Source organism: Ornithodoros turicata, chromosome 10 (genome assembly GCF_037126465.1).
Source record: "Ornithodoros turicata isolate Travis chromosome 10, ASM3712646v1, whole genome shotgun sequence".
In the NCBI taxonomy this organism is placed as follows: domain Eukaryota; kingdom Metazoa; phylum Arthropoda; class Arachnida; order Ixodida; family Argasidae; genus Ornithodoros; species Ornithodoros turicata.
Window position 1 is genome coordinate 14,182,890 of NC_088210.1, and position 23,331 is coordinate 14,206,220.

General features: G+C 46.9%; 1 protein-coding gene across 6 annotated transcripts in view; it reads right to left on the minus strand.

Annotated features, from left to right (window-relative positions):
* Positions 1-23,331, minus strand: part of LOC135370513 (ataxin-2-like protein) — a 29,837-nt gene that overhangs the window by 4,572 nt on the left and 1,934 nt on the right. For 3 of the 6 annotated variants that reach the window (XM_064604278.1, XM_064604282.1, XM_064604283.1), the window contains exons 2-14: positions 22,277-22,313; positions 22,092-22,145; positions 21,928-21,999; positions 19,563-19,880; positions 19,017-19,108; positions 18,749-18,931; positions 17,576-17,877; positions 16,352-16,539; positions 16,047-16,235; positions 14,170-14,386; positions 13,230-13,411; positions 12,585-12,690; positions 8,674-8,967 (exon numbers count right to left, since the gene is read on the minus strand). In XM_064604278.1, coding sequence (XP_064460348.1) covers positions 8,674-8,967; positions 12,585-12,690; positions 13,230-13,411; positions 14,170-14,386; positions 16,047-16,235; positions 16,352-16,539; positions 17,576-17,877; positions 18,749-18,931; positions 19,017-19,108; positions 19,563-19,880; positions 21,928-21,999; positions 22,092-22,145; positions 22,277-22,313 — 2,234 coding nt within the window. The remainder of the gene's footprint in view (positions 1-8,673; positions 8,968-12,584; positions 12,691-13,229; positions 13,412-14,169; positions 14,387-16,046; positions 16,236-16,351; positions 16,540-17,575; positions 17,878-18,748; positions 18,932-19,016; positions 19,109-19,562; positions 19,881-21,927; positions 22,000-22,091; positions 22,146-22,276; positions 22,314-23,331) is intronic. The other 3 variants (XM_064604281.1, XM_064604280.1, XM_064604279.1) reach the window with 3 other exon arrangements.

Sequence of the window (23,331 nt, forward strand, 5' to 3'; positions counted from 1 at the left end):
TTCATTAATGCGGGGGGATGTCACAGACAGCACATTAACATTGTGTTAATGCATCTTTCATGGTACTTAAAAGGGCACTAAAGCACCAAATAATTTTCAAATAACTCAAATAATTTAAAAGGCTGTGTTCATTGCATTCAGTGATAATCAAAAACAGTGACACAACAGTGTCACTTTGCGCATCAGGAAGTTGCACTGCCAGATGGGCCAGATGTGTGTGCCCCACAGCAGAGTGACTTCGCATTAAAGTAACAGTACAGTAACCTATAAAGTGAAAGCAGCTACTGTAGCGATGTACAGATAATCCGGTGTATCACAGTACTTGACAATTTTCCTATCATCCTAACATACGACATGCGACCAATGGTAATTAGGTTGTCGCTTTTAAAAAAATGCAGCAGGGTGCATGATGCGCAGTACATATACGAGAACATGGCAGTATGTACTACATTCGATATATACGGACGCACAACAAGCTCAAGAGCACATATTCTGTTGCCTGATTGGCCTTCTCAATTTTTGCATCTCAAAGATCTCGAAGATTTTTGTATTCTTTGGATTACCTTACACTGTATCTCGTTGTTAGCATTACTGTGTTCTCCTTTGCTTATTTACCCCCTCTTATGTAATGCCCCCGGGCCTTTAAGGGTTAAATAAACAAACGAAATGAAATCCCGTTGGCTGACACAAAACGCTGCGCTTTTTTCAGACTTTCTATAGCATTTCTATAACAAATAGTAGTGCCAAGGAGAATAATTTTGGTTGCATAGCGCTTGAAACTCCGACTTCCATCTGAGAACAGGTCCTTTTTTGTGTTTTAGTGCCCTTCTAAAATGTACGCAACAACGGTGCAGCCCACCGTCCATGAAATGAGGTCAGCTATCCGTTTTTTGAGACGCAGGGAATCTGAAACAGGCCGACTTCTTCACCACCTTTGTGAGCAGCATATAGAAAAAATTTTACGATCTCTTTTACCTTCAAACTCAAACGACCTTTGTTTCCTTCTCAAGGGCAGTCGGCACTTACTTTCTGGATACCCACCATGGGCGTGACCAATAAACATTATTGAGAAACGATGCTTTTCATTCCTTCACGTGAATTCGGTCACCTGAACCAGCATTTATCTTTCTATCCAACACTGGATGGAAGAACGTTGCTCCACACTACGCGTAGCATGCTTGAGGGACCAAGTCAGTGAGACAATCTCTTTCAAAGCACTGTCTGTCAAAAAGTCAATGCATGCTTTGTTCGTAAGCTAGTGCTGGGAGTAGTAAAAAAAAAAAAAAAACTCATTCAGTTGGACACGTTCCGTAAGCAGTGAACCTCCAGGCGGCAACCACGACCCACTACATTATAACGACTGTGTCACGACCGGCAAACCGTATGAGGGGCTGTCCGCACGATCCGCTAGGGCGCCACCAATTGGCCCGCGAGATCTACATCGTGATTGGGCGATGGAACTTTGAATTTCGAACACGCACGTGGACGTACGACTACCGTAGCAGACGACAGCAACAGCTCTTACCAAAATGCGCAGAACGATGATGATGATGATGATAATCAAGTTCTGTGGGACATCCACCACTTGTGCAAAAGTACTAAGGTAAGCAGACGTACAAAGCATCGCAGAAGTTGAGGAAGCAATAATCTGGCCGACGAGTGGCGCCACCGCTAGCTTCCAGATGCGGCATCGGGAAGGGGCGTCTATGACACGGTCATTATAATGTAGTAGGTCACGGCGGCAACAACAACCCTGCCTGGCAAACCCCCGTGATGTGCAAGGGGTCCTTCAATAACAGCAAGTCTTTATGCGCACTGTGTCGTGCAGGAGCCGCATTGCTACGGCAGCGCCAGGCCCGGTGACGGAGTTCTCGGCTAACGGCACGTGCGCAACTGATGAACGCTGTAGTATGTAGCATTGTGTAGTATAGCGTGCATAGTAAATTGGGCTCAGCTCGATTCTGTCAGTTGCGGACAGATAAAAGGCACGTACGAACCCGGCACAGTGGACCCTCGCTATAGAGGCTACTGATATAGTATACACCCAGGCGTAGTAAATTGGAGGAGTCTCCTCTGCTGGCTGTCCTCCTGGGGGAACAGGGCGCCTAATCGTCAATCGGTACTCCACCGGGCCACCACGTTTACTCGTGTACGTCTTGCGAGACCGCAGTTGCACGAGAGTAGGCACTTTCGTCGTACACCATTTTCGTCTCGTGATTACTATAAGCATGTACTGTAGGTTGCAATATCCGTGACAGCAGCTTGCGAAAAAAAAAAAAAAAAAAAGAGAGAGTGATTGATGAGCTCGCTGCCAAGCCCAAAACTAAAGTCTTTCTGCGTCAGGACACCAAACACCGAAGACGTCTGACATAATACGTACGTGGCGTTAAGGCACAGGACATTGCAGGCTTTGAAGCATATTTCGAGTGTCGTGCAAATATTTAAGAGTTCACTGAACTCGTATGTAGGTGTGGCAACCTTGCAAAAGACAAGTAGGGACCGTCAGAGAGCTTCTATAGGGGGCTTCCTTTAGCGCAGCTTTGACAGCATGTTTGAAGAGAACAAAGATAACGGCTGCATCACGTGCCCAAGTGTAAACGTGGCTCACAAAGCCGCGCAGTTCCTTACGGTGAGGAAGCTCTTAAGGAAGCTCCTTACTGCAAGGAAGTTCCTTACGGCAAGGTTCCTAGCACAATTTTTGCTCAAACGGGCCCAGATCTTTGAAAGTTTCTCGACTGATCTGAAAGATTCCTCGAAAGTGATCTCTGTTTCAGCATCTGCACCCTCAAGGACCAAAGGGATAAGGGAACTACTGGAAACCAGAAGCAGCTGGCTGCAGAATCGTACGAGGAAACATACTGGAACTAGGACTACTGGGACTAGCTTCCCCAACACTGTTGAATTCGCTGTCACCGACTTGTGAGCATAAGCAGGAGACAAGCAAGCAGTAGCAGCAGCACAGTGGTGAAGTGTATAGCAGAAGGCAACAGTGTTACAAAGCCTGCAAGAAACACTGCCACGGCAATTTGCAAAACCTTCGGCCAGCACCATCAACGACGGAATAAGGGACGAGCTCGCAGAGCTACGCTCTAGATAAACCATTGTCCTTTCAGCCTTTCACTTCTAAAGTTAGTCCCTCTCTGTTACGGCGCCTAACTGACGCAACGCACATTTCGTAGCTTTCATCGCACAATCCTCTGCCGTCGCAAAATTGTCTCATCACATACGCATTCATGTGTACATGACTGTTAGCGCGGTTTCTATGAAGCGCAATATAAATAGGGCCCGACTTTTTCGGGTTATATTTTTCAGCAACATCGGGGGAGGGGGGATATCGGGTTGAACTGAACCTGATTCACCCAATTCTGGTTTAATCGGATTGAATCAGGTGTAGATCCTCAGCTTACTCGAGCATCAATATTGATGACTTAACTAGTCGGGATGACTTCGGACCACCCGGTCCAGCAGTTTTTGGGTAAATATCGGGCTAAACCCTGTTTTACACCGATTCGAATCGGGGAGGGGGGTAAATATCAGGTATAACAGTAAAAAGTGAGCCCCTAACATATACAGCGCCGTAAAGGCTAACGGCTAATGACAACGGCTAAAGACGGCTAAAGGCGTAACGGCTCATGACAACATTGGAGATGGAGGTGGTGATGATGGATGATGACGATGAATTGGAGTTGTAGGTGCAAGAGCCGCTATGGGCACGATGCATCAAAGAATGGTGAACAGTAACTGCTTAGGACCTGTCACGATTAACACCACTGTCACATGGACAGTCTTCAATTACCATTGAAACATTGAACAGTCATTGAACAAGCACGTAGCGCCACCCAGCGCGTGATGTGTCTACCTGTCAGAGACCATTGGATCCAATGCTCTTTGAGAGGTTGGCACGTTAAGACACTTGGTGGCGCCACACGCATGTTTAATGGTCCTTGGTTCCAATGATGATTGAAGATTGCCCGTGGATCAGGGGTTAAAACACTGTTGGGTATGTTGCCTGAAAAGTGGCCATGAAGTTGTGCAATTGTTACCCTAGAGTGAAGGTGGGGGGCATCCAGTCATCACCGAGCTGAGGACTGACCTCTGGACGAACACCCCTTTACTCTACGAAACTATGTGTGCCAGTACCCCTCTCGGTTTGTACATTTGCACGATATCAGAACAGGGTGATAGCAAGTCAGAGCATTTTATCCTCTTGCACGAATTAGGCAAACGGGAAAATAATTCCCTCCAGAGAACGAAAGGAGCAAGGATGAAAAGTCTCATGCCTTAATGGGTGGAAAAACCGTACACTACAGGGAACAAAGTATGGAGGTGACGGAGATGGACGTGGACATTGGGGAAAAAAGACAGCACAAAGCCTCGGAATAATTCTGGAATATTCGAACGCATACACGAGGTGCATTCCAAGGCAAGGATTTGCAACAAAGGAGGATAATGAAATGCCACTAGATTCCTTTGCAATTTGTTTTTGCCAGGGGCACAGGCGGAGAGTTTTCAATCTCTCGGAGGAGCCTATGGCTAGGGGCACGCTCTTTGGGACAGGTGCTAAAAATCGCTCACGCCATGTCCCCCAAAACAAAGTGAACGTGATCAAGGTCGGCTGCCATTAGATAAAGGAAATAATCATGCATACAGACAACTGTAAGTGAATGCTTGCCGGAGTGAACGACCGAACGCCAGGGGGCAGCCGGCACTGGCAGAGGGGCTATGCTGGAAACTGAGCAACACAGGGCATGCAGTTTCACCATAATTCAAGAAACGGGCGATGCAGAGGCAAGCAGCTGGTGTCGAATTTGTCATCACCTTCCACGTCTCAGAATGTGTGTTGTCTGATTGACAACTTCGGATGAAAAGAATAAAAAAGGGGGGTGAGGAAGCCTGCTAATTTTGAAGTGTCTATGTTTGAAGGTATGCTGAATCTCCGTTACAGGCAATTTGTCAACGCCTTACATCACTGAAAAGAGCATCAAGTTTGTGAATAAACAGAGAAAGGGAAGTTTCTGCAACAAGGTCGCCTCGATCAGTACACGAGCAAACGTGGCGATCCTCGTTTAACTCAACTAAAAAAAGAAAAGAACAATGCAGAGGCATGCAACAGCAATACAGTAGCAGAGAAAATTTGTAATTTGCACAAATGGGGGAGCTGGGTGTGTGTGTGTTTGTCCACTCGCTACACTGGCAAAAACATGAGGGTTCCCCCTTCCCTTTAATCCCTTTAAGGACTTCTCTTTAAAGACTTTAATCTGTTTCGACCTGCCCCACTGCACCATAGCGAGGGCCTACTGCCTCATGCACAAGAGAATGTACAACAAGTACACTTCTAATCCCTGTCTTGGAGCAACAGTCTCTGCAGTGTCCCAACAAAGCGATAATAAGGCCCTAATTTCACTGCATATTGAGACTGCGAGCTTGTCTAGAATGCAGATCAATGAAAACATACAGAGAGGTACCATTACCTTTTTGTTTGGTGTAACCGGCTGCTGAGTGTTTGTCACAAACTATGCTCGTACACGAGTGCGTTACAGTTGGATATTTGTGATAATGCCTTGCTATTAAACCACAACATATACACACAACAATGCACTGCATTCCTACACTGTCCTCTTCATATCACCAATGAAACAAAACCACTAACATTTCAGACACTACAAAGCCACAGGAGCCAAGAGTGCACCACTTCCTTGCGATAGCCGAGAATTTCAGTTTCAATTTCACGAAAAACTTTCCGTTTTCGAAATGACGTAACGAGTAAGGTATTAACGGCAAAGATTTTGCCGACGGCAATAAAGTCCATCTAACTGCTTGAATGAACACAGCAGAAGCGTGATGGACACTCTGAGTAAACAAGAAAAAAAAAAGAAGAAAGCCCAGGGCGACTACAACAAGACAGTGGATGTGAGATTGTTCAGATTTAGCCTGTCAGTTTTATCCAGATGGCCTGGCCCGGCCCGGCCCGGCCCAGCCCGGCCCGGCCCGACCCGACCCGACCCGACCCGACCCGACCCAACCCAACCAGATTTAGCCTGTCAGTTTTATTCACATGACCTGACCTGACCTGACCGGACCTGACCAGATTATTTAGCCTCTCAGTTTCATTCACCTGACCTGACCTGACCCGACCTAACCAGATTTAGCCTGTCAGTTTCATTCACATGACGTCACCAGCTTGTAAGAATCCCCAAATTCTTCGGGCTCAGACTGGGCACCAGGCTAGGTGTTCAGCTGTCGAGGCGGGTCAGTGCGGACCCGGGCGGGTAAATCAAAGGAAGGTCGGGCTCGGGCTGGGTCCAAGAATGCGCACTGTGGAGTGCTCTAGAACCCCCTATCATGACGTAGGTCCTGACCCCCCCCACGCTCCCATTCAGGTTCAGTTCACGTTTCTAGACTAACTTGTACCATGGAATACCGTATTTGCTCGCATAATCTGTACACTTTTTCCACCATCCCCCGCCCCCCCCCAAAAAAGTCGAAATACGTTGGGGCGAGAACGTTCGTTACACGGTATTCAAACGACGCAAAATTTCAAAATCATGGTATGCCAGTCGTACAGGCTCCCGGTAGAGCCGATATTGACGTTATCACTGCATTGCGCAAGCGCCAAAGAAGTACTCTCACTAAGGCCCTCCGTTTTCTGCTGCGGCAAATTCAAAATTCCGCGGCACTGACTCGTAAATTCCGCGATTTTCCGTGGCGAGCAGTCAACAGCTGCATGAAATGGAAGACACTTTATTTTCTTGGATCATGTGGGAACAAAAAATGTTATAAAATTACAGATTCAAAGCACTGTTGTGGCTCAGCATTACATACATGATATCTTGTGTTCTCATCTGATGCGGTCTGTTGCCTGAAATCATTTCATACCTGCTGAAAGATCTTTCAGCATCTACAAAGTTCATAGGAACTTTATAGGAAGGAGTTTACAATACATGCCCTGGGGAAGTTACATTTTTAGTACACCCCTTTTTGTTCTTGGACTGTAGCTATTATTTAAAAGTCTTAACTTCTTGAAGGCAACCTCCCAGATATCAAATCAAAATCCGCCACTGCAACCGCTAAGCTGCATACGGGAGGGACGCCGCCCCTTCCTCAGGTGAAGTATACACAATAAACTTGAGCTAATGTAATCCTAAGCTGAACTACAACCTGTCTGTTTTGTCCTGCAGCATAAACAATTTCGTAAAGCAGGCTTCAATTTTGTAGGGGCAGCTTCACCTCATGCAGGGAAGCATCAGGTGAAGCCCACTTTCGGGAGGTGTCGTTCGTATTCGGCGAATAGCCGAATTATCCGGAAATCCGAATATTGGTTATTTCAATTCGCAAATCGGATACTTCGAGTGACTGATATTCGATCCGAATTTGAGAACTCTCATATCCACGCACCCTTAAAAATAAAGGATTCCGTGAAACTCTGTGCCAAACGAAGGATTCCGCGATTAATTCCGAATTCCGCGATATTTCACGGAATCACGTAATTGTGGAAAACGAAGGGCCTTAACTCTCACCTACCGCACAACTGGCAAGGGTCGGGATGCAATATATATACCGAGTCCACTACCGCTCGTCTTACCGGTGAAATACGTCGATACGCTGCTGGAATACGCCGCTAGTCGCACTTGACAACAGGAAGCACACTATGTTCGCCAACTTTGTCATGTTGTGCTGTGAGATCATACTGTGTTTGTCCAGCGTTTCTTTCTGAGTTTTTGCAGTCCGAGTGACAGTATCGTCCATCGCGTCAGTGGACAACATGCCAAACATGTGCGCAAATCAAACGAAAGCACCGCAGTAACTTCGGTAGCACCGACGGCGTTGTGAAAAATGCGCGGTAAGCGAGAATCAATCGCTGCGGTCGCATGAGACGTGCGGGCCAGATATCTGCAGGTGAACACGCGGGTGCACAATACACGATTTTTATTTGTATTCAGATATCTGCGGGTGAACACGCGGGTGCACAATACACGATTTTTATTTGTATTCAGATATCTGCGGGTGAACACGCGGGTGCACAATACACGATTTTTATTTGTATTCAGATATCTGCGGGTGAACACGCGGGTGCACAATACGCAATTTTTATTTCTATTCAGTTATCTGCGGGTGAACACGCGGGTGCACAATACACGATTTTTATTTCTATCATTTTTTTTTGCGCCAAACTATGAGTGCGCAAAATGTGCGAGCAAATACGGTACCTTACAACAGAACCGTGTGTAACACGGTAGAGCCTCAGTAAGGTGCACTAGGAGGGGACACGGGAGAGGTACGTACAAAGCCAAAGCGGTAGTATTTAAGCCGAGTTGCAGGAGCTCGACTCGCTTTCGCGGCTGAGCCAACCTCGCGCAGACGAGAGTTGTTTCGAACGCATGGGGATCAAGTCAGGACTACTTCTAGGCAGAGCTACCGTTTAAGTGGGTACGCTCACTACGCACTGAACCTACAGCATGGTGGTGGTGACGTCAGCGAATAATACTTAGCTAATCTCACAAGCTACTCTTTCAAGATTGCAAGACCTGTGTCCTCTTCCCCATGTTCATCACACTGCATGGTATCGCACGGACATTTCCAGTTTCACGGTTCAGTTTTCCACGGACAGACTACGGACATTTCCAGTACACCAAAGTGCATGCACTAAAAGTACTCAAAGTCAACTCCTCCCACCTTGATGATGGACGAAGTGCGTGGTGGCCATCTGTGGAGGCACCATGGGTCCATGCGGCAGGAGGTGAGGAGGGGTGTTCGCCCCGGAGTGTGGCGGGGGCATCAAGACTACCGGCTGAGGGGGTGGGCCGCCCCCGCCCTGGGGGGGACCTTGTGCTGCGTGATACACCACAGGTGGTGTAGGTGCCTGGCTGGGTGTGCTACCTGGAGTGCCCCCGCTACCGCCACCTCCTGGCGTTGGAGGGTTTGAGTGAGGGGTTCCTGCGCCCTGGGGCAACACTGCGGGATGGGACACTGCAATGGAAAAATCCAGTTTTTGATGTGAGAGCAGGGGGGAGGGGGGGTACAACAGTTGTGTCATGAAAAAATCCAGTCGTTGATGTAAGAGCGGGGTACAGTACAACAGCTGTTATGGAAAAATCCAGCCGTTGATGTAAGAGCGGGGTACAGTACAACAGCTGTTATGGAAAAATACAGCCGTTGATGTAACAGCGGAGTACAGTAAAACAGCTGTTATGGAAAAATACAGCCGTTGATGTAAGAGCGGGGTACAGTACAACAGCTGTTATGGAAAAATACAGCCGTTGATGTAAGAGCGGGGTACAGTACAACAGCTGTTATGGAAAAATACAGCCGTTGATGTAACAGCGGAGTACAGTAAAACAGCTGTTATGGAAAAATACAGCCGTTGATGTAAGAGCGGGGTACAGTACAACAGCTGTTATGGAAAAATACAGCCGTTGATGTAACAGCGGGGTACAGTAAAACAGCTGTTATGGAAAAATACAGCCGTTGATGTAAGAGCGGGGTACAGTACAACAGCTGTTATGGAAAAATCCAGCCGTTGATGTAAGAGCGGGGTACAGTACAACAGCTGTTATGGAAAAATACAGCCGTTGATGTAACAGCGGAGTACAGTAAAACAGCTGTTATGGAAAAATCCAGCCGTTGATGTAAGAGCGGGGTACAGTACAACAGCTGTTATGGAAAAATACAGCCGTTGATGTAACAGCTAGGGTTGGGATCCCGGGATCCCGACGTCCCGGGATCCCGGGATCCCGGACGATTTCTCGGTCCCGAAATCCCGGGATTTTCTGACCAAAAATCCCGGGATTTCGGGATCTTAAAGCTCCCATTATGGCTTGGCATTGCTGGTGTAATGCAAGAGGTAGCTTGATGAAAACAATGGCTCCGTAGATTCGCTCTTTGAAGCTTTCGTCCGCGAAAAGTAGCCACGGCACAGCAAAAGCTCTCATCCGTTGCGCCGGCGAGGGGCCGGTCAGCGCACGGGGTCCCTCTGTCTTGAACTGGTGGCAACAGTCGCACCGGCGTCCGACTGTCTCGCCGACACAATCCGAGCGTCCGTGTGGTGCCTACATTGCCACTAAATGGTTGAAGCGTGACAATGTCCGCCGTTCGCTTCTTCGAAGTTCCGTCGAAGTGCAGTGACAGTAGCAGTGTATGGTTCTACTACTTACGTGCAGAAGATGGACAATCGGCGAAATGTAAGAGATGCGACAGGGTGTTAAAGACTCTCGGTGCCTCGACGAAAGGTCTCCATACGCATCTGCTGCAACATCATATAAACCTTCGAGTGAGGCCTGCAAACGAAGACGCCACAAAAGGAAGCCTTCCATCGACATCGAAGGTACCCAAATATTCTTCACCAACGCTTGATTCGTTTCTGGCGAGCGCGAGCACTTCGATTGAATATAGGGTAGCACGGATGGCCGCCAAGTGTGGGTTATCGTTTCATGTGATTGCTTCGTCAGAAGACATACGTGATGGCATGCGCGCTCTTGGACTGAAGTTCCCTAAGGATAAAAAAACTGTCCGTCAGTACACAATGAACTTCTACATTCAGATAAAAGATGTGTGCAAGCAGGACCTGAAGAATGAGCTCGAAGCAGGGCGTAAACTTGCCCTGACATTAGACGAATGGACGTCGGTCAGGAACCGTAGATACATGAACATCAATGTTCATACCGCTGGTGCAAAATTCAGGAGCGGTGTTTGCTCTTGGAGTTTGGGACTCGTAAGGATCAGGTGCGCGATGCCGGCAGAACAATGCGTGGACGCCATTCGTAACAGGCTGCTGGATTTCGGCGTCACCCTCGGCACAGATGTCGTCGGCCTTACCACAGACGGAGCGTCGGTAATGGTTAAGGTTGGAAAAATTTTGGAGCCGTTGCAGCACCAATTATGCATGGCGCATGGATTCCATCTAGCAGTCACTGATGCCTTATACGCTTTGCCGGCGAACATGTCTCGCGCGGATGAAGAGGAAAAAAGTAGTAGTTCGGAGTCGGAAACAGACGAAGAACTTGATGGTATGAGTATAATGGATGACGCAGTAGAGGTCCGGTCACCCACTCACAGGGATGATTGCATCCGGGACATCATTAATAACGTCCGTGCGGAGATCATGCGCTTCAAGCGATCTCCGAAAAGCAACGACATCTTGCAAGCTCACATCACTCAAGATCATGGCAAGGAACAGGTGTTAGTTTTGGATTGTAAAACGAGATGGAATTCGCTTCTTGCGATGCTTGAGCGCTACCTGAAAGTACGCGACAGCGTCAGGAAAGCGCTAATTGACATAGGATCGAGAAGTGAACTTTCGGACTCAGACATCGCGTGCATAACTAGCGTAGTCGCGTGCTTGAAGCCCGTCCACCTTGCTGTTGAGGCACTTTGTCGTCGCGATGCCCACCTTCTGTCAGCAGACGCCACAATCAAATTTGTGTTCGAATGTCTAAATGAACAGGAGGGTGCTTTTTCGCGGCTACTGAAGGAAAATATCAGAACACGCTTATGTCAACGCCGCACGATGGCATCTACGGTTCTGCAGATACTGCAGGACCCCTCTTACGGCTATCACGTCGAACGTCTTCTCGACTCGTCTTTCAGGACCGTCACCTCCGACGCTCTCCGCATATTTCTTACAAAAGTCATACAGCGTAATGAACGCCGGGAAGAATCTACAACAAGACTGTCTGCTTCGCCTGTCGAGCGAGAGATAGACGATATCCAGGAAGCAACTGCAGCAGTGTCAGATCCTCATGACCTCAAGAAAAAGTTGGACAATGCAATAATGATGGCATCGGCGTCGAGTGAACGGACTGGGGCATCATCACCCAATCGCTGCACAGTGGAATCCCGCCTCCGGAAAGAAATCGGACTGTTTCGGCATGGTGGAGGAAGAGGAGCCCTTCTAGAAGAGGCAAATCTCTACCTCCGATCCATTGTCCCGACCAGCGTGGAGTCCGAAAGGATTTTCAGCTCGGCAGGAAATCTTTGCACAAAGATTCGGTCACGGCTTGACGACAGTACCTTGGACGCTCTGTGTTTCCTGAGGCCGTTTTTTGAGCAACGAGGCAGTGGTGATAGTGCTAAAGACTGAGACTTCAGGGCTGCTTTGCTTGCGCGTGAAAGTGTTGTTTGTGGAACCTTAAAAAACCTGGAGACCAATGCGGGCAATAAAATTAACAAGCTGTTCCTTTCGTATAGCGTTAGAGAGGGCCTGCAATGTGTCATTGGACGTACGGGCTATTGCCGAAAAGGGAATTGCACAAAATCCCGGTCCCGTCCCGGGATCCCGGGATTACGATTTTCGAATCCCGAAATCCCGGGATAGCAAAAAGGCGTCGGGATTCCCTACCCTAGTAACAGCGGAGTACAGTAAAACAGCTGTTATGGAAAAATCCAGCCGTTGATGTAAGAGCGGGGTACAGTACAACAGCTGTTATGGAAAAATCCAGCCGTTGATGTAAGAGCTGGGGTACAACAGTTGTGTTAAGGAAAAATTCAGCGGTTGATGTAAGAACTGGGGTACAACAGCTGTGTTATGGAAAAATCCAGCCGTTGATGTAAGAGTGGGGGGTACCCACGGTTATGTTACGGGTACTTACTGTAAACCTGGGCTGGTAGGTGGGAACCGTCACCATAGGAGGCTCCAGGAGTAACCATGCCTACAGGCTGAGGAGACATCACACGATGGCCAACCATCTGGTACATCTATGCAGAAAAACAAAAGCAAGACCACAATTAACACACTTACAGGTGGTCAGAGTAAATAAATTACAACACATTAGTGTCAGCTTATCGTCATACAATATCACTCCCCGGGAGTTTGTTCTGCTTTGTGAAGGTGGCGCAGCAAACTTTGTGCAAGACAGAAACGGTTCAGCAGAAATTCGTGCACAACTCGAACTATCCGAGATGCACCTGTACTGTTCTTATTACCCCGTTACAAATAGGATTAGATTGGATTCTATTGCTGTCTTCCAGCCGGGATGAATCGACATAATCCAATACAAAGCAAATCCAAAACTTGCACAAAACGATGAAATCTCAAGAACCCTGTAAGAAGCACGATCAAGTAGGAGTGGAACCAGTGGTCCCTGGGGCCGAATCCACCAGACAGCTTTTCGTAAGATAATTAATTAATTAATTGCAGGAATGTGAGCAAGGAAACATGACATCGCAAAGTAAAACTGAAATAATGGGCACGTGACACTGACAAAGCATGACCAAAATAATTCATGGTCACTGACCTGTGGGTAGGCAACTGCAGCCTGCGGATGACCGGAAGCGTGCATCATGCCCTGTGCTGGAGCATACTGCACCATCAATTGAGTAGGGGTGGGTAGTGCTGCAGGGGCCAGGATGGGCTGTCCTGTCACATGCACAGACGTTGGGAGGTCCTGCCTGCCAGCCGTTGTGTGCATGAGGGGTACTAAAGACAAACAGAGAGATTACTCTTGGTAGTGAATACCCTGTGAACTGTGACTGAACGTGAAAATGACTTCACAGTGCGGTTGTGCTCGAGCACCGCGTCACTTGAGCGCGGCCATAAAGTTAAAGATGTTGTCCATTATTCCCTCTTCCATGCGGACAACTCAGGTCTGAGGAACCGAGATCAATAACGTGGACATCCGTCCCCCGTTCGCGAACAGGATGACACACTTCAGGGAGGGTCTCTGCGCAGGCACGGTGTGCCCTACTTGATCTCTCTCTGCCCCCATTTCTAGGAGACCCTAAATGCGGCCGCGCTTCAGTGAAATATGGCTGAATGCGTGACGAAAGCCTGTTGGACACACGGTGAAATAACGGCCCTCACGGATGTTTGCGGGACTCATTTGCCAAACTTTAAATGGGAATGCCAAACATTAAAACTTCTGCCTTATGAGTCTCTGAATGCAATATTTTCTTTTAATCGCCACTTCAGTGGCTAACGCAATTGACTCCCGACGAGCGAAAGTGAAAATCTAGACGCTCGATATCAGGTGCACGACTGAACACTCGATCTTATCTATTTGACGTCGACTTATCTACATGACAAGAAAGTGCAATCCACATAATAAAGAGCCCACACTTTTTTCTCTTTTCTTGCATGAATATTTGAGGGAGTAGAGCGATGCCATCGGGACTTTCAGAGCAGAGAGCTCCTCGCGTTGAATTATTGCCCATAAAATGTAAGACCCCTTTTCTCACCAAAACGTGAATCTGCCCAGGTTTGTGCGCCCTTGCGGAAACGTGGCCCCTGCGTGGGAGCAAACTGGGCCATGCTGACTGGGGTTGCCTGCATCAAGTACTGGGGAGCCATAGTAATGATGTGTTGCCCGGGCACCAGCTGCTGAGGGGGCGCCACCATAGGACTCGTCGTCTGTGGCATCCGTGCTGGAGGACTTGTTAAGGGGAGAAGCGTCCTCTGCAACGCAATGCATTCGTATGTATGAAAGACACTTCTTTCTGGGTCCCTAAATGATAACGATTTCAATTTGTCTTTTTTCTGCGACGCTTTCGGCTCACTGGAACACAAGTTCATGATTCTGAAGAGCAGTTCGAGCACAGCAGACGGCACACAGAGGTTCCTGTATGGCGTGTCTGTGAAATGTCATCAGTAGGGCCCGGAAATTTAGGCACTAAAAACAGTGGAAATACGCAGGTATTTAGGCCCACAAAAACACCAAAATAGGTAAATTAATGCAAAAAAAAGCATGTTAATCTTGTACTCTCTTTGGCTTTGTTAGTGTTTCAGAATGCCCCATGCAGGAAAACATGCTCGTTTAAAGTCTACAGTACAACATGAATGCTGAGGCGGCCTAGAACCAAGCTGTATTGAATAATACTTTTAGTTCTTCGCCCTCGATATTCTTCAAAGGACAAGAAAAGGCAAATCTTTTGACCCAAAATAAGTGCACCCCTACTAGCAAACCAAGGTATTAAAGGAAGCATCGTCATATGTATTTGCAATATACTTGTACTCATGTATAACTGCAGGTGTTTGTATCCTTGTAATTCTGTGTTCCTTTACCTTTTGTTCCCCACTTTTTCCCCCCGTGCCGTGGGTGTCTCTACTAGCACTTGATATTGACCCCTATGCATATATGTTAAGTAAGTAAATAAAACACACAAAAAAACACCCACACAAAAAAGAACAAAGGCGCAAACACACAGAAATGAAAAGATAGATGCACCACTCAGAATGAGCCTGAAAGCAAACTTTCACCTCTAAAAAATGCTGTTATGGCATCTGAAAATGCTAAAATGGGCTACAACTCAACTGAGTCATCTGTATATGCACTGTATGTATTTTGTTTGTTTAACAATGAACTATTTGATTGATTGATTGATTGATTTTCTTTTTACCTCACACATTGCCGGGGTGGTCCCTACCCTCATTACGGACAGTAAACAATTTAAAACGTGTCTATGTGGCTCTTTTCTGAATGTGTTCTCCATGATATTTTGTACGTGTGCCTTCAAGGAGCACTGATGTCACATCCAACAGGCTTCGAAACCCTGTCTCATCTCTGTCCAACAGAAGCCACTGCGCAAAATATTTTTGCTGCGCGGTGTATTGTAAATACCAAATGTCCAAAAACAATCGGAAAAAAGCAGCCGCGAATGGCCGGATCACGCTGGCCATGAGTCTACGTCTACGTCACGACGTCACGTGTCAGGGGAACAGGCTAGTACGTCACGACGTACCCTCCTCCTTCCTTCATTCCTCAATTCTCACTTTCTAAGAGTAGAAGATTTTTGAAAGGTGTGCAAAAAAAAAAAAAAAAAAACTCACGCGCACGGCAGGTCACCTGCGCTACTCGTTCTTTCGCAAGAGCTCATTTTACTCATTTCAGAATACTCCGCAACCAAAAAAAGAAAAGAAAAACAAAGGGGGGCAACCTCAGTGTTCCTTTTGTCTATTCCCAATTTCTGGACTGTTTCGGGACTCACTACTTCCCATTAGTTTATCATGTTTATTTTTTGTTTCTAACCCACTCCCCACCATATTGCCTAACGAATCCCCCCCGGGGGATAACTAAATAAGTAAAAAAATAAATGACATTCGTGCATGTGGCACTCACCGGAGTGAAGGACTTTGCATTTGGGTTGAGCACAAACTCCTTGGCATTTGGGTTAAGGGTAGACTTTTTGACCAGTTTTTCGGCGTCCTCTTTTCCAGAGTCCAGTTCAGATTTTTCCTTCTCCTTGTCCGCTTCCAGCATGAGAGACTCTTCGCTGTGTTCCTTGTTCTCCTTGTTCTCTTCCGATAACTGGAAGAGAAAAAAAAAAAAAAAGTTCCCAAATCCGGAATCCCAATTTTTTATTGTTATCACTCGGGATCCACGGGTATGGGGGATTGCCAGGCCGGGACCAGATATGGGCTCACTTTAAAACTTGTGCTGAACTTCTTGAGCTCTTCAATCTCCTCCACCCTCCCTTTCTGTACAGCGCCCTTCCTGCTGTCGGGCTTCTCTCCCACCCTGTGCTCTGGTTGCTCCATGCTTCCTTCTTCCAAGACCTTGTTATCTACATTCATGACAGGCACGGGAGTTGCATCTTTTTCCACTTTGGGAGCTGCGCAAAAATAAAAATAAAAAACATTTCCACATATACACAAGCGTGCACCACTTGTTCCTCGCCATAAGGCTCCCAAAAAAGTTAGAGGTACAGTTGCATCCGGAAAGCCATCTACAAAAACAGTACCGCTATGTTCAGCGCCGGCCATAATTAGGTTCTGGATTTTCGGATTTTTCCGAAAAAATCCTAAAAATATACTGCGGCTAAATTTTAAGCAATTCGGATTAACGGCCATAATTAGGTGCTGGGTTTTCGGATTTACCCGAAAAAATCCTAAAAACGTACTCCGGCAAAATTTTAAGCAATTCGGATTAATCCGAAAAAATCCTAAAAACGTACTCTGGCAAAATTTTAAGCAATCAGGATTAATCTTAAAAGCACTGCTTGTTGAAGGTTCCAGTAAGTCCAGCTGAGTTGCAGCTGGAATTCGGCAGGCAGAGGCAGATGTTTTTTTTCTTGATAACCGGGTTATTGTTCATTGACTCCTTTTGCGTCCTGGATTTCGTCTGACCTCGGATACCGGCGTAGGCGCTACACTACTATATGCTACACCCCCCCCCCCCCTAATTTCTATGCTTTATTCATTCGCTACAGTTATATACCGCCAAATCTAGCGGATTTGAGCACTCGCCCGGCAACGCGACAAGCATCTACAGGGAGTAGATGCAAGATTTTGTAACCGCGACATAGGTTTTGTGCCGCTAGAGCCTGGGTGCCTCCGCCGGATTTGTCGCTTGTAGCATGCTGTGGGATCCACCCTTAAAACTATGTTTATTTAATACGCAAGCCGTTTTCGGAAGGAAAATCTGACCAAGCAGACTGCGAAGCGGTACCAAACATTACCGTGCCGGTCTCATACGCATGTTTCCGGATGCGATAGTCAATTATGCAAAAGTCAACGAGCACAAATTTTCTGCACGTTCCTAGTACAGTTACGACCATCAGCGACAACACTGGAACAGAGCAGAGCACATGAGCATACTGTACGATAAACCAAACGCCCAATCAAAGTCATCAGCGGACCTCGACTTACCTCCATTCATGCGAGGAGGAGGAGGGGGAGGTTGTTGTTCCGCTTCGTGGTAGGAAGGCAACAACGGGGGGTGTTTTGTTCCATGGTGAGGTCCACCACTCATTGGAGGGGCAGGGCTGGACTTGGTTGCCAATGCAGGGGATGGGCAACCCCCCTGGGGCCCTCCGGGGGAGCTCTTGTACTGAGGGGCAGTGGAGCGCACGACCTGCTGTTGCTGCTGCTGTTGCTGCTGCTGCTGCATTGGTGGTGGAGTACCCCTCACAGGCTTGGTTCCACTCGGGGGCTTCCGACGAACAAACCTACTGGCAAAGAAGTATCTACTTATACATAGAGCCTCAAGTTTTAGGGGTGACTTCGGGTAGTACTCGGGAAAGCCTGCATTTGCCAAAGCGCAACTTTTGCACTGAAACAAGCCGGTGAATACTGAGTACTTTGCACTCAATGTTGCCTCTCACCATATCCTCTTATTGTTCTTTTCAGTATTTTTCTTTTCCACATGAAAATCAGCTCTTTCGTACGATACCACCAGGCTTCTCTCTCTCTATTTTACAGTAATCTGCCGTACAACCAAATGCGAAGAGCATGCAAGTACCAGTGATGGCCAGTAGTTAACTACATGTAGTTAGACTACTAGTTAAACTACCTCATTGTAGTGAAAAAGTAGTTATCAACTACTTGCAGAAATGTAGTAGTTAACTACAGTAGTTAGGTTACTGCAGTCGCCAACTACTTCCGATTTTGCCGCAAGCTTTACAGCACGATTGTGCTTCCGACTTTTACCTCGAGCTACTTGTTTGATGAGAACGGAGGTGCAGAGCAATTGTGCCGTGCATGTGTACTAAATCTTCACTTTCATGACTGCTTGTGATTCATATTTAGGTTTCCAAGAACACTATAGAATGGTATTGGTGTTGATGGACATCGTTAAGTAGTTAGAGATGTAGTTAAAGCAGTAGTTTTAACTACTTCCCCTCAAAAGTAGTTGAACTACTAGTTAAACTACTACATCGTGAAGTAGTTAGTAGTTATAGTTAAACTACTGTAGAAGTAGTTAGCGGCCATCACTGGCAAGTACACTAAGTATTATTTGGAACTGGAAAACAGGGTGGAGTTTATCACAAGATACGCCTACAATACCCAAAGGGGTCTCCTTCGGTCGAGATGCCGTCTCACCTGTTGCCCTGCGGTGTGGATTCAGCTGGACGTACGACAGCACTGAATCTCTCTTCTTCATCTCCGTTCTCCTGGTCTGCTCGCTTCTTGCACAATGGATTACTCTCGATTTCCTGCGCTATCTTGCTCGCCTTCGCTTCCTGCAACTTGTACTCGTCCGTGTTCTTGGGCTCCAGCTTCACGCTGTTTTGTGACGGTTCGGGGGCCAGATTTATGACAAGGAACAGCCAACAATGCGCGGTAAACGTAGCGAGCACAAACAACTCACGTGTAGCCGGACAGATCACTGTTGTACGATGTCGTGACGCCGTACTTCTCTGCATTGGTCTTGAACATCTCATTGGCATCCCAGCCGTTCTGCTTTAAAGACATTCACAATACGTTGAGCAAGCTTCTCATCTGCGACTTGCACTGCCTGAACTAGTGCAGCCGAATCTAAGAACTCGTTGAAAATAAACGGAAAATGGGACCAATGGGAACCAGAATGACAAAAAAGAGAACCGGAGGTCAGTCCTAGAGCATTGCACGGGCTTAGCCGAAAGCCAGAGCCCGGCCCCGCCCCTCCTGTGGGCTGAGCCGGGCAAAGCATTTTTTTGCGGACCTGTGCTGGGCTCGGGTTTTAACGTTATTGGGCTCGTGCCCGTACAATGTCGGGCTTAGGTCAGGCGCGAGCCAGTTTTACCCCACTGTTAGTTAGCCACAGTAAACTGTTATAGCCCGTTACACTGGTGCGGGCCGGGAAACCTAAAAATTCTTCGGGCCCGGGCCTAAGAATGCGGGCCGCGCAGTGCTCTAGTCAGTCCCACAAACTGACCGTTTCGTCGCCTTCTGCTCCGTCGTCCAGCACAGGCAACCCATCTCCGTCCATTCCTCCGTCCAGCCAGGGCTCGAGGGGTTTCTCCACGGCCTGGCCATTGAATTTACTTATGGCTGTGTCCGTGAAACTGTCACGGATGGCAAAGTCCAGGTCCGTGTTGACGGCCGACAACGTGACCACGTCGTGCAGGCGGAAGATCATGAGACCCACTATGGTGTGGCTATTGTTGAGAGAGGACAGCAACGTGGTAATGGAGGATCCCAGGCCTGCCAGGCTGCGGTCGATTGGATGAGCCATTTCCAGCACAATCTCCAGCTGCATACATTGTAAGACAGTCCACAGTGAGACGCCGTGGCACACGATGGACCGCGTCCATCGTGTTATATTTTCCGCAGCATCTGCATTTTATGTGGGTTAAGCACTGGGGCTGCGTGAATATTAATATTTTTTATACCGAAGCGAATGATTTGTGTATAAAACTGAGAAAATAGAGGCAAGCCGGTATATACATTTAGATGTTTTTTTTTTTCCCCGGGTTTTATGTTTTTTTGAAAATCGAGGTGTAAAAATCTGGGCTCGTTTCAGGAGCTGTAAGACGGTAGAATACGGGTACATGCTGGATAGAAAAGCAGTTTTTGGGTGGACAATTTTTTTTAATCTCTCAATGTGGGTACATGCTGGGTGGAAAATCAGGTTTTTGAGTGGACAATTTTTAAAAATCTCATATGGGTACGTGCCAGTTGGAAAATCAGGTTTTCGGGTGGACAAATTTTTTAAATCTGGTGCTATGGGTACATGCAGAGTCGAAAAGCAGGTTTTGGGTGGAGTTTTTTTTATTTTTTTATTCTTTTTTATTATTATCGTTTATTCTTTTATTTTTTATTCTGGCGATATGGTTAAATGCCGGATGGAAAAGCAGGTGTTCTGGTGGAATTTTAAAAAAATCTAGCGATATGAGTACAGTAAAACCCGTGGATAGCGATATCGCGTATAACGATATCCCTGGTAAAATGATGGTTCATGATTTTACCGTCAAAATATACATTGTTTCTATGGGGAAACGACCCGCGTACAGCGATGGAGGCCGCGGTTCAGAGTACTCGTATAACGATGTGGGACGTTGTCTCGTCCGCGTAACCTCGCGGCGATTTTCACCGCGATAAGATACAGTACAATCTCGATTATAAAAATCTCACGGGATAGCGGAAAGAATTCGTATCATCCGAAATTCGCATCAAAAGAATTAAACCCGCGAGTCGCGCGACAGTGTTCTAAAGCAAGCTTCTCCTAAAGCACGCGGGCGCTAGGTGAAGCCGACTTGCGGAATGGTGACGTTAGTGTTGCCAGAAGATGTCCGATATGTTCCCCGATTCTCTCCACGAGTTCTGGTCGCTGTTTTCCCAAGCCAGTGCGATGTCACACAGCTTCGCGTTTTCAGCATCTGTTTCTTTTTGTTTTGCTACACGCGGGGTGGCGCGCGATTCGGGGATGCGCTATGTCCGCCCTCGTTTAACGATGTACCCCGTATAACGATGGAATTCGCGATTACCGTCAGTATCGTTATACGCGGGTTTCACTGTACACGCCAGGTGGAAAAGCAGTTTTCAGGTGGAAAATTTCAAAAACCCGACCCTATGGGGGCATGTCTGTTGGAAAAGCAAACAAGTAATTGGAATCTGGCAATATCGGTACATGCAGGGTGGAAAACTAGATTTTCTAGTAAAAAAAAAAGAAAAGTAAAAAGCATGTATCTCAATTCGGGTGGAACATAAGATGCCGAGCAGCAGTGCTGAATCTGCAGTTTCGGGGTTTCTCTGGTTTTACCTGCTGTCTCGGTGGTGCACATCGGGGGTAAAAACGGGTTTTACCAGGTTTCACCCAACCCACAGGGCTCTATAAATATTAATAAAAGAAGACGAAGCCTGAGCCTGAAGGTCAGAAACGGAACAAACACAACCTCTGTGAGCCTGTATGTCTCATGCCGTCCCTTTTCCGTTCCTCAGGCTCACTCTCCAATTATGCATAATTGCATAATCAATTCCAATTCCAAGTTAAATATTGAGTTTTACATAAAAGTAAAACGAATGCACCTGTCAAATTGAATACTATATTCGAATAGTCCTGAAGCGGCACCTGTAAGCACCGCTTCCTACGTAGATTCATATGAATGTAGCATGTACATGTACGTCATATATGCTGCAGGTATGCTGAGTAACAGTACACGTGCCGCGTATATATTCGTTCATTATATAACCGCCCTGCATGTCTTCAATTAGTTAAGAGGGAGGGCTGAAAAAATCCCTGTACGTACGCACAATAACTAAGGAGCTATTGAGGAGTGATTGGGGACAACAACTCCTACCTCTGGGGAGAAAGTCCGAAACACTCCTTCAAAAACGTCTCCGTCCCGAACTTGAACTTGGACGACTTGGCCCTGAGGGAAGACGTGCCAACGTAAAACGTACGAATGCAAATCATACTTTCCGAATATTTTTTTCCATTGACAGATAGAGATAGAGCACTTACCACAAGAGAGGCAGCAATATGAACAAATCTTGCATTGCTATAAATCCCCTCATACTGCAAAACAAGAACGGGCATCGTGTCAGGTAAGCAACCGAGCTCATAGCCAACCAGAACGTTTTCACACTGATTCCGGCTGTAGTTATTCTAGTTTACAGTCAGATACAATTGACAAGATCTCTACAGACCTTTCTCTCCTGAACACCTTTCGACCTTGCCGGTCTGCTGCAATGAGATAAATTCGATTCAATCCCATGAAGCGTTTACTGAGCATATCCTTTGAATAATCATTCATATAAAAATGATAGCCGCTGAACATGAACTCGTCACTGTTCCCAATGTTACGGCAGGGGTGCTTAATACCCGTCACACCGGCAGTCTGCAATGATAATTGAAAATGATGTGCAGGGCGCCACCTGGCGTACGTGTCAACTTCTCAAAGAACATTAGATCCAATGCTTTCTGACAGGTTGACACTTTAGACACTATGTGGCGCTATGCACATGTTCAATTTAGGGTGCTTGACCATAGCTTCCTCTGTGTAGGGTGACAACCGTGTCGTCTGCTACGGATTTCCACCATATTGACGCACATCCACAGCTAGTGATGACCACAAACTACATTTTGGAGTTGTGTAAATACGTAGCAGAGAAGGCTTGAAAAAGTGTGTGAAATTGGAACACAGCATTCATGCAGAGTGAGTGTGGGCTTCAAAATGGCGGCTTTGCTGCGTTTGCTTCTGCAAAGGGTGACTCCACCCTACACAGAAGGGGATACTATTTAGGTACCCTATTTCAATGGTCATTCAAGGCTGCATGTGTGATGGGTATAACTTTGCGGTCTTAATAATCCGCAAGTTCAGATAACGCATGCGTGCAGAGTATTTCAGTGTAACCATAATTGCACTGTGCATGTTCTTTGTTCCTTTCACCATGGAGCTCATCTTGGCCAGAGTGCCAGAGAGACTTTTGACGTTTACATTCAAGCTTACATTCCAGAGTTTGACAACAACTGCGGAACAGCAGAATGATGTGTGAGCGAGTGTAGAATCGGTGTTGAGTAGTCCAAGTTGCTGTCAAAGTGTGCGAGAACAGCAAATTGCACATGGTAATTCACTTCCACTTTGTGAAACTCATTCATTGCAATTTCTAAAGCCTGTGCTTTTTGCCACTGTTAGCGATATTTTGTGGGATTTGAACTTTACAGAAGGACGACGACTCTGTCAAAAGTCGCAAAAGTGATC